The sequence below is a fragment of the Microcaecilia unicolor genome, chromosome 3, assembly GCF_901765095.1.
Source record: "Microcaecilia unicolor chromosome 3, aMicUni1.1, whole genome shotgun sequence".
NCBI classification, from domain to species: domain Eukaryota; kingdom Metazoa; phylum Chordata; class Amphibia; order Gymnophiona; family Siphonopidae; genus Microcaecilia; species Microcaecilia unicolor.
Window position 1 is genome coordinate 170,839,264 of NC_044033.1, and position 14,001 is coordinate 170,853,264.

General features: G+C 46.5%; 1 protein-coding gene across 7 annotated transcripts in view; it reads left to right on the forward strand.

Annotated features, from left to right (window-relative positions):
* Positions 1-14,001, forward strand: part of LOC115465822 (utrophin-like) — a 1,296,369-nt gene that overhangs the window by 1,276,643 nt on the left and 5,725 nt on the right. For all 7 annotated transcript variants that reach the window (XM_030196568.1, XM_030196575.1, XM_030196573.1 and 4 more), the window contains one exon: positions 5,492-5,514. In XM_030196568.1, coding sequence (XP_030052428.1) covers positions 5,492-5,514 — 23 coding nt within the window. The remainder of the gene's footprint in view (positions 1-5,491; positions 5,515-14,001) is intronic.

The following is a 14,001-nucleotide window of genomic DNA, read 5'->3' on the forward strand; positions in this document are numbered from 1 at the left end:
TAGTGCCAATAATGGATTGTTAGCACCCAATTATCAGTGCTAATTGAAACTGTGAGCCCTCCCAAACTCACTAGAAACCTACTGTACCCACACATAGGTGCCCCCTTCACCCATCAGGGCCATTGTAGTGGTGTGCAGTTCGGGGTAGTGGGTTTTGGAGGGCTCTGCAGACAAAGGAGCAATGGTGAGATGTGTACCTGTGACCTTTTATGTGAAGTCCACTGCAGTGCCCCCTAGGGTGCACCACTGCTCTCCTGGGATCTTTATATGGCCAGTCTGCTAAGAATTCTGGCTCCTCCTACATCCCAACGGTTTGATTTTGTGTGTTTTTCACTAGGATATTGTTGTTTTTTTCGAAAATGAGCCAAAAAAGTAAACATTTTGAGCACAAAACATCTAGAAAATAGGAATTTTTTTAAAAAAGATAGACTTTTTGAGAATGGCTGTATCCCCCATTGAAGTTTGGACATTTTTGAGCAAAACATCCAAAGTTGGACTTAGACATCATATCAAAAATGCCCCTCCACGTATAATAGCCAATTGAGCAAATAAAAATGTTTGCTATTTAATGCTGGAGCAGAGGCTGTGTAGAAGGCCAAAGAGGGTCAAATAGAACAGACATGAGAGTATAATCAAGCAATATATTTGACGCCTCACTTCCTTATATTTAAATATTCACCCTTCTTAAATATGCAGTGTCCCTCTGGCCAAATCAGTCACCTATGTTTTTAAAAAATGGGGGTAACCACAGTTTAAGCAGTTTAAAGTGAAATTAAAAACTTTTTTTTTTTCAAATGGTCTTTGGATACATGGGTTGATTATGGTGGCATCATCTGATGGCCTGTAAAAACATGGTGTGTATGGGATTATGAGATGTTTTCAGATAGAATGGATAGTCTTGTGACCAGTGCTTTTTTTGTGCCGGTACGCAACGGTATGGCGTACCGGCACCTTTTTTTTTGAGGCACCGCCAATTTGAAAGCCTACCTGCTCTTACTGCAGCAATCGGTCTCTCCCTTCCCTCTCATGACCTGCAGGCTCTGTCCCAGGCTGTTACCTTCAGGAGCGGACATCTCTCTTCAGCGTGATCGATGGTGCTGCTAAGTTGCCTTGATCACCGTCAGTAGCGACACCGCAGCGATTAAGGAAGGCAGCCTCTGTCTTCCCAGCGATGCCTCTGGGCTCCAGCCCTCTTCTGATGCAACTTCCTGTTCCGCGTGGGCAGGAGCCCGGAGGCATCGCTGGGAAGACAGAGGCTGCCAGCTTTACTCGCTACGGTGTTGCTACTTCAAGTAATCAAGACAAATGGCCACGGTTGGCTCCTGCTGCCATTGCCGCACCAGACCGTCGCCTGGCCATGATCTGGTCTGCTCTCTTCACCTTTTGCTTCATGGGCTGCCGTGGAGCGCTGGTCGCCTTTCGGCCAGTTTCCTGTGTCGCTGAGCGCCACTGACAGCAGCCAATGTCAGTAGGGCTGGAAATCAGGCCCGCAGGACCGCGGGTCGCCTCTACAGCGGCGGACTCGTGCGGGAGAGAGACGTTGATGGTGGAGTTGGGCGGCGGTTGTGGTCGGGCACAGTGTGGGATTCCTGAGTTGCGCTTAACTCTGCAGTGTCGTCGTCGGAAGGCCGGTTGTCCATGCTGCAGGTGGTGCCCCGTCGGCCGCGGAGCTGCGATCCTGTCAATGAAAGTGGAGTGTTGGTTGATGGTGCAGGAGGCAGGCCGCATGATCCCTGACAGAGCCACAGCGCACAGCCAAGGGGTCCAATTGAATCATCTATCCAGCACTGAGTTTCAGGAGGCACAAGACAGCGATTTAAAGCAACAGGATGTTTTCTCTGCCATCCTTGTGAATGAAGCCTCAATCAAGCACTGCTAGGTCGCTCATATCTCATCATCATCTCACTCACTATTCAATCCACTGTGCTCTCTGCAGGCAGCAAAGGGAGGTTCGGCCTACATCTCGACCTCCAATTCTCATCTGAAGTCCTTCCTACCATCATATTCACGGCCCATTTTGGACTCTCTCGCCCTTCCTTTTTGTTTCTTTTATCTAATCTGTTTTCTGTTTTCATTGTACCCTTTCCTCCTCTAACCTGACCACAGCCTTCCAGTGCATTTTCCCCTTCTCTTCTCCCTCTGATTCTTCTGCCGTCTTTATTGTCATTGTACTTGATTTACAGTTCATTGTAAGCCGCTTTGAGGCTGCTTTAAGTGGTATAAGGTGGGGTATAAATGTTCTGAAATAAATAAATTAGTAGCATCTTCGGACCACAGGGAAGAGAAGAAGAATCGATCGCCGGTAGTCAGGACCATGAGGCTGGGGTGAAAGGAAAGGGGAGAAACGCTGGATTTGTGGAGGGAGGGAGAGAGAGGTGCTGGATATGGGAAAGACAGGATGGAGGTGGGGGAGAGAGATAAAGATCGGATTGAAGGAGTGGAAGAGAGTGGGAGATTTATTGGAGACCCAAGAGAGAGCGATAATGGACCATGATATGGGGGTGGGGGAAAGAGAGAGAGAAAGACATACAGGCCCTAGCGTAGGACTACAGGAGGAAGGAAAGAGAGGGAGAGTGGAGGATCAGGGAGACAGAGGAGAGATGCAGGGCATGGAGAAAGCATAGGAGAAGGGACACACAGGGGCAATGCTGGACACAGTGAGGTGGAGTAGGGTGGGGAGGAACAAACAGGATAAAATGCAGGAGAGGGCAAGACAGAGAAACACAGAGGGAAAATGCTGAATGTAATGGGAGGATAGAGACCATGAGAGGGCAGATGATGAATGTGGATGATGGAGGATAGGGACAGGGACACAAAATGGAGATGCTGGATGGGACCAATACGGACACAGAGGGAAGACTGATGGTGTACATGGATTGGAGACAGAAGAAAGATCCTGCAAAAACAGAAAATACACTGTGACTAGGAAAATAAAATGCACAGACAATAAGGTAGAAAGACATATTTTATTCTGAATTTACTAATTGAAATATATCAGCTTTTGGAAATATTTGTATATATAATTGAAGAAAAAGCCAAAAAAAGCAAAATAATTTTAAAAATAACATAAAAACATCAAAATATTAAATGGAGGTTTTTGACCCATGAAAAATATCCACAGCTGATTTGCAACACTTAATCATATGGGGCCTCTTTTACAAAGCAGCATTAGTGATTCCTGCGCGGTAAATGAGAGGAAGCCCATTCAGTTCCTATAGGCTTCCTCTCATTTACTGCACAGGAATCACTAGCGCAGCTGTGTAAAATACCCCCATAGTGTCCTCTTGTAACTGAGCTCTTTTATTTTACTCCATTTTAAATATTGAGGTTAACTATACTATTATCAGTAGAGTTCAAGTGTCTTTCCTTGCACAGTTTTGGGAGCTTTTAGAAATGCCCATCTCTGATATCTTGCATTTTTTTTACTATTGCTGTCCATGCAAAGCCTGACTTCTTGAGGTTTCCAGTTCACTATTTTGCCTTCATGTCTCTGTTACTGGTCTGTGGTCCCTTTTTTCATATTTGCTGAGGGTCTGTCTCTGTTTTGTACTAGTTTGGAGATCTTGCAGCAGTCCTGTTCTGTTTGCTCACTAGGTGTGGCATTGGTGTTTTAGGGCCTGGTGTAATATTTACTGCGCTGCCTTTTAATGAATAAAGTCTTTAGAAGTTAGTGGTGGTATGGTACGGTAATGTTTTGAGTGTGTTTTTGCACATTTATGTATAGTTTATAAGCGCCATAGCTGGCATAAGGGGTGTGGCTAATGTAGGTGTGGCTATCATAGGGTGGAGCCATATGTGGTGATCCCGCCCATAATGAGTACCGGCACCTTTTTTTATACAAAAAAAAGCACTGCTTGTGACTGATCATTTTCTATCATTTTATGCATTTCTTTCTTTCCCCCTGTTTACTGAGCTGTGCAGCAAGGCCGACACAGCCTATTCAAAGTGAATGGGGATGTGTTGGCATTAGTGCAGTGCAGCCGCTAGCACGGATTAGTAAATAGGGGGGTTTATCTTTTATTTTTTAATTTGTAAACTACTATGACTTATATTAGAAGAGTGGTATATCAAGTGTTTTAAACTATTAAGCAATATACATGCTTACAGCCCAAACGGTTTTAAAGCATGAAGGCAAAAACAACTAGCCATATATTTAAAACAGTGCCTTAATTGAAATATTTATTCACTCCAGCTCTGCATGAGACGGAGAGGGTGAAAGACCCCTAGCTGGTAAAGAGAGGAAATGACTGTTCACCTCTACCACCCCCAACAGCTTTTCTGTATTATATTTCTACCTCACTTCATTTCCACCCCCAGTCAAGACTCTAGATATAGGTTGATCAGGTAGTTTGGGTGGAAGAGAAGGACTTTATACTTCTAAAGTTTCAGTTGAAGACCCCAGCAGAGTCACAAGCGCCCCCCCCCCCCCCCCCCCTTATCCCTAATAGCACACAAATTCCAGGCTGTTCTCTCAGAAATTAAACCCTACTAACTGCAATCCCAAACATCAACAGACCGTTGAAGTTTGTGTATTTATTTCATATTTTCGTATGAACTACACTCAGTTCAGTTTAAATTTTGGCATACAAACATTTTCTCACAGTCTACCTGACCATACAGTATGAATAGCAGACTGCTGCAACATTTCAGGATATAGCTGCAATCAAATCTACAAGAACTTAAGCTGTTTTCAACTTTTTGCTGTGACTAATGAGCCGTGCAAAGTTCAGGCACTGATTACCATCATGAGTGTTAAGCGATGCTGAATTGTGCTAAACTTTGCAGTTTGAGAATCAGAAAAGTGGGAACACAATCAAGCTCTTCAAAAAACAGACCAAAGACATCCAACGTAGATATAAAATTTATTAAAGGATAACTTTGCAGTTTATCAGTAGGCCTACAAATGTAATGCAGCTCTGTGCTGGATACCATCAAAACTCAAGCTCTAAATGTCACCAAAGGCAGTGTGCAACCTGCACAGCCCTGCCTAATGTCATGTTCTCATCCAGAGCTTGGTTTGATTTTGAGCAACATTTCCCTTTTACTGCAAATGCTAATTTCCCGTCCTTTCCTCTGTGGGGAGCCCTTTTTTAATGCTGCAGACTTTTCAGTAAGGCTTTTTTATTAGCAATCAGGAGTTTATTTATTTATTTGTTACAATTGTATCCCACATTTTCCCATCAATTTGCAGGCTCAATGTGGCTTACATTATGCCGTAATGGTGATCGCCATTTCTGGATAGAGACTTACAGGTGATGTTGCATTAAGGCGCATACATGGTAGAGTAGAATAATACAGTGGTGTTGCATTGAAGTTTCTAAATGATAGAGTGAATTATAAAATTAGTTAGATAATCAGCTATAGAAAGTTCATTTTGGCATGAGAAATAAAGTGGTAGTGTGTATTGCGTAACTTTCAGTAGTAGCAACGGAGGTTATCAGTCCAGTGTAAAGAGTTCAGTTAAAAATGTTTCTCTCCTTTTTATTTACAGCAAGTGTCACTGGAAGGCAGCAGGTATGTATGATATGCATCCTCTTTATTTGCAGTAGCATCCTATAGTGGCATTCCCTGCTGAGATGTTTTTGTTAATCTAGTGTATCAATACCTTGCATCCACTTCTCACAGTGCTTTACACAGAGATGCCAAGGGATAGCCTGTCCCAAAGAGTGAGACCCACCACTATAATGAGTGAGATTAAATTCTAGCACTGCATCCTGGGTACACGTGGAAATATCTGCATGTTTTGCTTTCTAAATATTGCTGAGGTTCTAGGACAAATGTTTGGGGACCCCTAGCATAGAGGGTGACAGCCGTGCATCTCTCTCCTCCCTCCCTACTGTAATCCAGCTTCTCTCCCTCTCTTTTCTCTCCCATCCTTCTGCCCCTTGTCCAGCATCTCTCGTCTTCCAGGAAGTTGTGGCAGAGGGAAGGCTCTGGGGCCAGCCGCATTCAGTGTGTGTGAATCGCTGCCACTGCTGGCTTACCTCTGGCAGTAAAAAGTTGAAAGGTAGTCCGGGGAGGGTTTAACAGAGAGGGAGAGATGCAGGGGGGAGGGGAGGGACAGATGCTGCACTGGCAAGAGTGGAAGAGAGAGGGAAATAGCCTAGACTGCAGAAGGGGAGGAGGGACAGGTCCTAAATACATGCGAGGGAAGCCAAATGTGATATCTTTGTTTACAGTTCTGCTGAAGGTCTTTATAAATGTCTTTTATTCTACTACTACTATTTATCATTTCTATAGCGCTACAAGGCATACGCAGCGCTGTACACCATACTCAACATGGCAGCCTGATTTAATGTGTACAGTGCTGCACTGTAGCCATGGCTTGCTTTGTAGACAAAAAGGAAGTGGAACTGGGGGCCAGGGTTGCCAGGTGGAAAATTTTTTTCTAGCCCAATCCAGCCCAAAAACCAGCCCAAAACCCGCCCAAACACAAACCCCGCCCCTGACACCCCCACCCCCGCGTCATCACCCCCGCCCCCGCCGTCACCGGCCCTGCCCCCGCCGTCACCAGCCCCGCCTCCCACGTCACCGGCCCTGCCTCCCCCGTCATCGGCCCCGCCTCCCCGTCATCAGCCCCGCCTCCCCGTCATCGGCCCCGCCTCCCACGTCATCGGCCCCGCCTCCTACGTCATCGGCCCCGCCTCCCACGTCATCGGCCCGCCCAAAACGTCACTAACCCCGCCCAAAAAACGTCACTAACCCCGCCCCCCCCGCGGCCGAAAAAGGCAAAAAGCCGCCCGAAAAACCGCACAGAAACCCAAAAAGCCGCCCAAAAAACCGCAACCCGCCGCGGGCAAAAATTTCCCGCGGCGGGTCGCGGAAAACCGCCCAATTGGGCGGTAAAACCGCCCACCTGGCAACACTGCTGGGGGCAGGCCAGGGCCAGTACTGGATGGGGTGGGGTCAGGACCAGAAGTGAACTTACTCCTACAGAAACAGTACTTCTTTTGTGGATAGAAAGGAAGCTGCTGTGTACGTATACTGGAAAACTCATATATTTAATTAAATCACCAACAGTAGTACAATTTTGCAACATTATGAAGAAAATCTTGGACTAATCAGTGCTTTCTCAACCTTTACACATTTGATACCACAGTGTTTTTGCCAGAAATATTTGGCAGTCTAGTGGCGTGAAGGAATAGCTGGGTGAGAACGAAGGAATACTGCACAGTATTATAAAATTTTCTTTCATTTATAAATGTAACTACTCTATCTCTGCAAACACGTAGACATTTAAAGTAAATGCATAATCCAGGGCAGAAATTGTGAAATTTAACATTAACTGATTTAATGATAATACACAGTGCTTTTTTGGTAGGGAAAAAATCTACCGGTACTCATTATGGGTGGGGTAACCATCTATGGCTCTGCCCATATGGTAGCCATACCCCTTATACCAGCCATGGCACATATGAACAGGTATCACTGAAAATACTGTACCAGTATAGGAGAAAAAAATAACTTGTGATTTATTTTCATTATAAATAATTTCTGTTAACAGTTACAGCTCCAGTATACCCAGTGAAAAATAAGACAGCAGATGTAAATTCTCAAATTGGACATATTCCAAACACTAAAATGAAAATAAAATGATTTTTCTACCTTTGTTGTCTGGTGACTTTGTTTTTCTGATCGTGTTGGTTCCAGTCTCTGATTCTGCTGCTCTCTATCTGTTCCCTTAACTCAGTTTCCAGGGCTTCCTTTCCATTTATTTCTTTACTTTCTTCCTTGCTTCTTCATTTCTTGCCCTACATCCATAGGTAAAAGCTGGGTCCTCCACAGACCTGACTGGAAGAGGTATAGAGTGGATCCAGTTTTTGCCTATTTTCTCCATCCATGTGCAGTTTTTCTCTTTTCCCTTTCCCTCATCTCTGTCAGTATGCATCTCCTTCCTATTCTTCCCTCCCCTCCATCCATATGCATCTCCTTTCTCTCTTTTCCCATCTCATCCATCCATGTATAGCATTTCTCCTCTCTCCTCCCCTCCATCCATGTTCATTTCACTTCCTTTCTGTTACCTCTCCTCCATCCATGATCATCTCACTTCCTCTCTCTTCCCTCCCCTCCATCCATGTCTAACATTTAAACTCTCTCCCCTCTCCTCCATCCGTGTGCATCTCCTTCCTCTCTCTTCCCTCTCCTCCATTCATGTCCAGCATTTCTCCTCTCTCTCCTCTTCTCCATTCATGTGCATCTCCTTCCTGTCTTCCCTCTCCTCCATCCATGTTCAGTTCCTGCCCTTCCCGCCATCCATCCATGTCCAGCAACTCTCCTCTCTCCCCCCTGCCCTCCCCTCCCATCCATGTCCAGTGATTCTCCTTTGCCCCTATCCTTCCCTTCCTCCCTCCCATCCATGTCCAGTGATTCTCCTCTCTCCCCTTCCCTCCCCTCTCATCCATGTCCATCGATTCTCCTCTGGCCTCCCCTCCCATCCATGTCCTGCGCTTCTCCTTTTCCCCTATTCTTTCCTCCCATTCTTGTCCAGCGATTCTCCTCTCTCCCCTCCATGTCCAGCAATTCTCCTTTGCCCCCTATCCTCCCCCTCCCGTCCATGTCCAGTGACTCGCCCCAGCCTCCACCTACTCCCCGAGATCGTTCCAACCCCAGCCCCACCTGCCCGCCCTCAGCTCCCCAACTCTCCATTCGTGCCCCTTGCGTTGAAATCTTCTATTTACCCGAAGTTGGAGCGGCGAACCAGCAGTGAAAGCAGCAGGCAGGCTTGCACCCTCATCACTTCCCTTCCCTCTCAGCATCCCACCTTCCTCTGATGTAATTTCCTTTCCGCGAGGGCGGGACGCTGAGAGGGAAGGGAAGCGATGAGGAGGCGAGCCTGCCTGCTGCTTTCACTGCTGGTTCGCCGCTCCAACTTCGGGTAAATAGAAGATTTCAACGCAGGGGGCACGAACGGAAAGTTTGAGAATTTACATCTGTTGTCTTATTTTTCACTGGGTATACTGGAGCTGTAACTGTTTACAGAAATTATTTATAATGAAAATAAATCACAAGTTATTTTTTTCTCCTATACTGGTATGGAGAGCTGAAGGCGGGCAGGTGAGTTGGCCCTCTGAAAAGAGGGGCCGGTATGCCGTACCGGCACAAAAAAAGCACTGATAATACATGTGTAAAAGGTGAAAGCAATAAGAAATATTGGGCTCCTTTTACAAAGCAACGCTACCGACTAGCAGTGTGCTGAATGCGAAGAACCCCATTCACTTACCGTGGGCTTCTTCACGTTCAGTTCACGCTAATCAGTAGCACCGTTTTGTAAAAGGAGCTCATTGTTAATACTATAAATATTTGTTTTAAGGACTTTTGGTCTGACTCAGTATAGCAATTCTTCTGAGTCAAATGTAAGCGTGCTCTGCATCCACAGAAATCCAACCTCTCCCCAACAACAGGTAGGATATTTCTCCTTGGAAGTCACCATACAAAAAATATTCTGATTCTTATGTTACCTGAGCAATAGCAGCATAAACCTGTTGCTACAAAGCACACTGTGAAATTCAAAATCTGAAAAAATTCCCAACTCAGTATACATGTAGCAAACAACATACAACAGTGGCACTAATTACTATGATTCAAACAACAAGGCAGCACTGTGAATATTACACTGGGCCCTACAACACCAAAAACACCTATTACTGGTAGAACAGAACAAGTGGGACTGCTATAGATCTCTACACAAACTACATACAAACAGAATACCGCACCTTGGTCACAGGAAAACAGCCACATCATAGCCAGCTCTGTGGATCCAGTGAGTTCTGAGCACCCCCCAGTATTGAGCAAGCTCCTTCATTATGTATTCTCCCAGGACAAGCAGGCCCATTGTATTCTTACATATGGGATGACATCATCCGACGGAGCCTGATGCAGATGCTGCCTAGCGTGCATAGCTATAGAAAGTTTTGGCAGCATCCCACTATGCATGTGTAGGTGCCTTCCTACCTGATGCACAAGCACAGGTTACCTCAGTCTCTTCTGCAGACCTGGGAGAATGTGTCTTTGCGGTCTCCCTTCAATTTCGAGTACCTTCCTGTGTGAATTTAGCTGGGTTTTTTTAGGTTTGCTTTCCTTACTATTTTCTTAATTTTTCGGCCTTTCAAGTTTGTTATTTATTTATTTTGTGGCTCTTTAGGCTGACTTAGGCCTGAGCACCGGCCTCAAATTAGGTCTAGCCCCTTTTTGTGACCTTTAAAATAGAGTTTAATTTGGCCACTATTCTTTTCTCGATGTCTAAGAAGAACCCCAGTGGCTTCAAAAGGTGCACCCAATGTAATCAGGTGATATCTATCATGGACCAGCACAGTTGGTGTTTTGGGTGCCTAGGGCCAAACCACTAGGTTGATTCTTGTTCTCTCTGTTTAAAAGTGTGGTTGAGGACACAGAAAGTGGTCCAGCAAGAGAAACGTTTTGGCTTCTCGAAGGCCAGTCCATCAACATCAGCACCAGAAGCATCATCAACCTTGATGGCTCCTTCCTGAGGCCCAGGCTCTGCCTGTGGAGCAGTCTTTGATGCCAGCACCTCAACGGGTGTTGATGCCAGCCCATGCAGCACTGCCCTCAACAAAGGGAGAGGAAGCTTCCCTAGAGTCAGAGTGTAGGGCTGTACCTCAGCGCCCTCCAGAGCGTGGGAATAGTACCACTGAGCTGAGGCAGGCACAGACATACTAATTCCTTACTGAGTACCTAGAGGAGTCTGAACTGGACTGTTCATGGGAGTTAGATGAGGATCCACATTACGTCTTGGAGAAGGAGTCTTATGGTATCCTTTCTGACCCCTCCCCACCACAGGAGAGGCTTAATTTTCCACCTGAGAGTCTCTCTTTCGCTGGTTTTGCAAAGGAGATGGCTTTGGCTATCCCATTTAAGTTGGAAACAGGGAGGGGGGTCATGGTTCTGTTACACCCTATCCTGAAGGATGTACTGCTGAGGAACTGGGAATCTCCCCTCTCAGTTCAGGTTATACTAAAGTAGGTGGATACACAGTATCGTATCCAAAAGGCTCTCAAATTTAAAAGGACGCAATTGCCATGCCACTCTCTGGTAGTCAGATCTGTTCTCAAGCAGGCCAAAAACTCCAGGACTCATGCCTTGGCGCCCCCAGGTAGAGAGGCTTGAACTCATTTGGGAGAAAGCTTTATCAGGCCTCAATGCTTATTGCCCACATCTAGACAAGCTCTATACCAGCATCTAATTGAAGTACCTGGCTTGCAGTGTGCTTAGTCTCATGGACTCTCTCCCTTAGGAGCAGGCCACAGATCTTCACCAGTTGGCCAAAAAGCAGTTGGAGTGCAGGACATATCTGGCCGGGGGCACCTCTGGTACTTTTGACATTACGTCCAGACTTTCTGCCATGTGTCGGAATGCATAGACTCTCATGGCTATGTGCTTCTGACCTGGAACCACTGGTTCAAGAGAGGTTGGCGGACGTTCCCTGCTGAGGAGACAACCATTTTGGATACAAAGTAGAGGAGGTTGCTGACCTCATTAAGAACTATACTGACACCATTCAGGCCCTCTCGGCAGCCTCCAGCTTGCATCCTCCTCGACAGACGCAGACCCTATTACTCTCAAAGGCTCAGGTTTCCACCACCTTCCTTCTCATCTCAGCATTCTCAGCCCCAATGGTTCCATCCACATCAGCCTAGGGCTCAAAAGTCCCAACCAGCTCCCCAGTCAAAACAGGGGATCAGTTTTTGATTGACTCAAGGAGAGCATGGGGGGGGGGGGGGGAGAATATCACCCCATCCTAGACCTAAGGGCCCTGGACAAATTCCTGGTCAAAGAAAAGTTTAGGATGATTTCCCCTGGCACCCTTCTCCCCAATTCATGAACAAGATTGACTCTGCTTTCTGGACAAAGGATGCCTATACCCACATTACGATGCCTCCCAGTCACAGGAAGTATCTCAGGTTTCGAGTACAGAAACACCACTGCCAGTACCTCGTTCTGCTTTCTGTCCTCGCGTCAGCTTCCAGAGTCTGTACCAAGTCCCTAGCAGTAGTCTTAGTGTTGCTGTGCAAACTGAGAGTCTATGTATTTTCCTTCATGGACGATTAGTTGGTCAAGATCATGTTGCAGGGACTTCCGGTGACGTCACGATCCGCAATGGTGGTCTGAACGCGAAGCTCCCGAATACCAGCCCAAATACTAGCTAATAAGTAAAGCAATTGGAGCCCGAAACGAAAGGCGAGAAGTAAGAACAGCCAGCGAAAGGCATGCACTCCCGAAGATGGCAAACCCGAAACCCAAGACGGCGGATTTAACTGCCTTCGCATATCGGGAACGCGACCACGTGGCGGACAAGCAGGCAGGAGATCAGCCTAGTCAAGGGGCCTCCCTAAGCCCGCGGCCTACAAGCGCTCAGGGCACGCACGAAGAAACACAGGAAAACGAGTTGCCACCAGATAAATGGGAACAGCTGAGTACATGGTTGTTGGACATTAAAAAGGACATTAAAGAGATACGGCGCAATTAAGCGCAGACTTAAGAGAAGAGATCAAAGAACTGGGGAACCGAGTTAATGAGACTGAAGTGGGCCTTGAGGAGCATGCAGAAACGTTAACGGGGATAGAGCAGCAAATGGTGGAGCAACAAGCAAACATGAGATTCCTCACTGACAAGGTGGAAGACCTTGAAAATAGAAGCCGGCGATCTAATATCCGAGTGCGAGGCCTGCCGGAGCTACCGGAATTTATCAACTGCGAAAAGGTAGTGCAGGATATAGCGGCTCATCTGCTCTCTACCCCGGAGCGCACAGTGGCACCAGAAACAATCAAACTAGAGCGAGCGCACAGGGCACTTGGTCCGAGAAAGGCTAATGTGCCTAAAGACATTGTGGCTTGCTTTACAGAGTTCAAAGTTAAAGAGGAAGTCATGCACCAAGCAAGGGCAGCTAGTCCTATAATATGGGAGACATATCCCATTGAATTATTTCAAGACCTAGCGGCTACCACATTGAAAAGGCGAGGAGCACTGCGCCCATTAACGGAAAAGCTCCGAGATGAGGGAATCAAATATAAGTGTCAACATCCTTTTGCCCTAGTGTTTTATAAAGAGGGCAAGCAGCGCCGGGTAGTCACGCTTGAGGAGGCCCAAGAGTTTTTGGGGCAGGACAAGGAGACACCAGCGACCACAGCGCGTCAATCCAGTGGATCCCTGAAAAAGAACAAGCAGAAATGGCAGAGAGTATCGCAGGGGCGAGGACAGCTGAGAAGACAAGCATCAGATCAATGGCTCGCGGCAGGGAAAGGCACATGAAGGAACACCGCACTTTGGAATTAAATTTCTGCACATAAAGACTTGCCAAATTTAAGAACTGAGACAGTTAGAACTGTGCTTGCAAGCTGCTAAGGGCCAGAGCGCCTAAATGGGCTGGTACCGAAGGCGGGAACGGAAGTCCACACTTTTTCTTAGCATGCCCTCAAAGAAGAAGGGGGCATGCTATTCCAGGTTATTGGGGAAAGAGGGAGGGGGTGGGGGGATTGGGACAAGGGGGAACGGTGGTGGATGTGTAATAGACTGATTGAATGGCATCGGGTGATAAAGTGTTTAAGTGTGTAACATTCAATGTGAGGGGCCTTAACTCGCCTATGAAGCGCCAGTTAGCATTCAAAGAAATGATACGCTTGCGAGCGGCCATAGTGCTTTTGCAGGAGACACACCTGAAAAAGTGTCACGAGAAGCTGGTGGGTCATAGGTGATACCCTACAATATTATTCTCATCATGTATAGATAATTCTAAACAGAGAGGAGTATTAATAGCGCTGTCGGATTCACTTCCCTGGCAGGTTCAACATACAGTAACTGATAAAGAAGGTAGATTCTTGCTGGTATTAATCTCATTATATAATGTTCAGTACACAATTGTTAATCTGTATGCCCCGAACTCCGGGCAGAGACAGTTTATAGAAAAAGTGGAACAACAATTGCAAAAACACCAACAAGGTCGACTCCTCTTGGGGGGAGACTTTAAAGTCACGATTCACCCCCCGT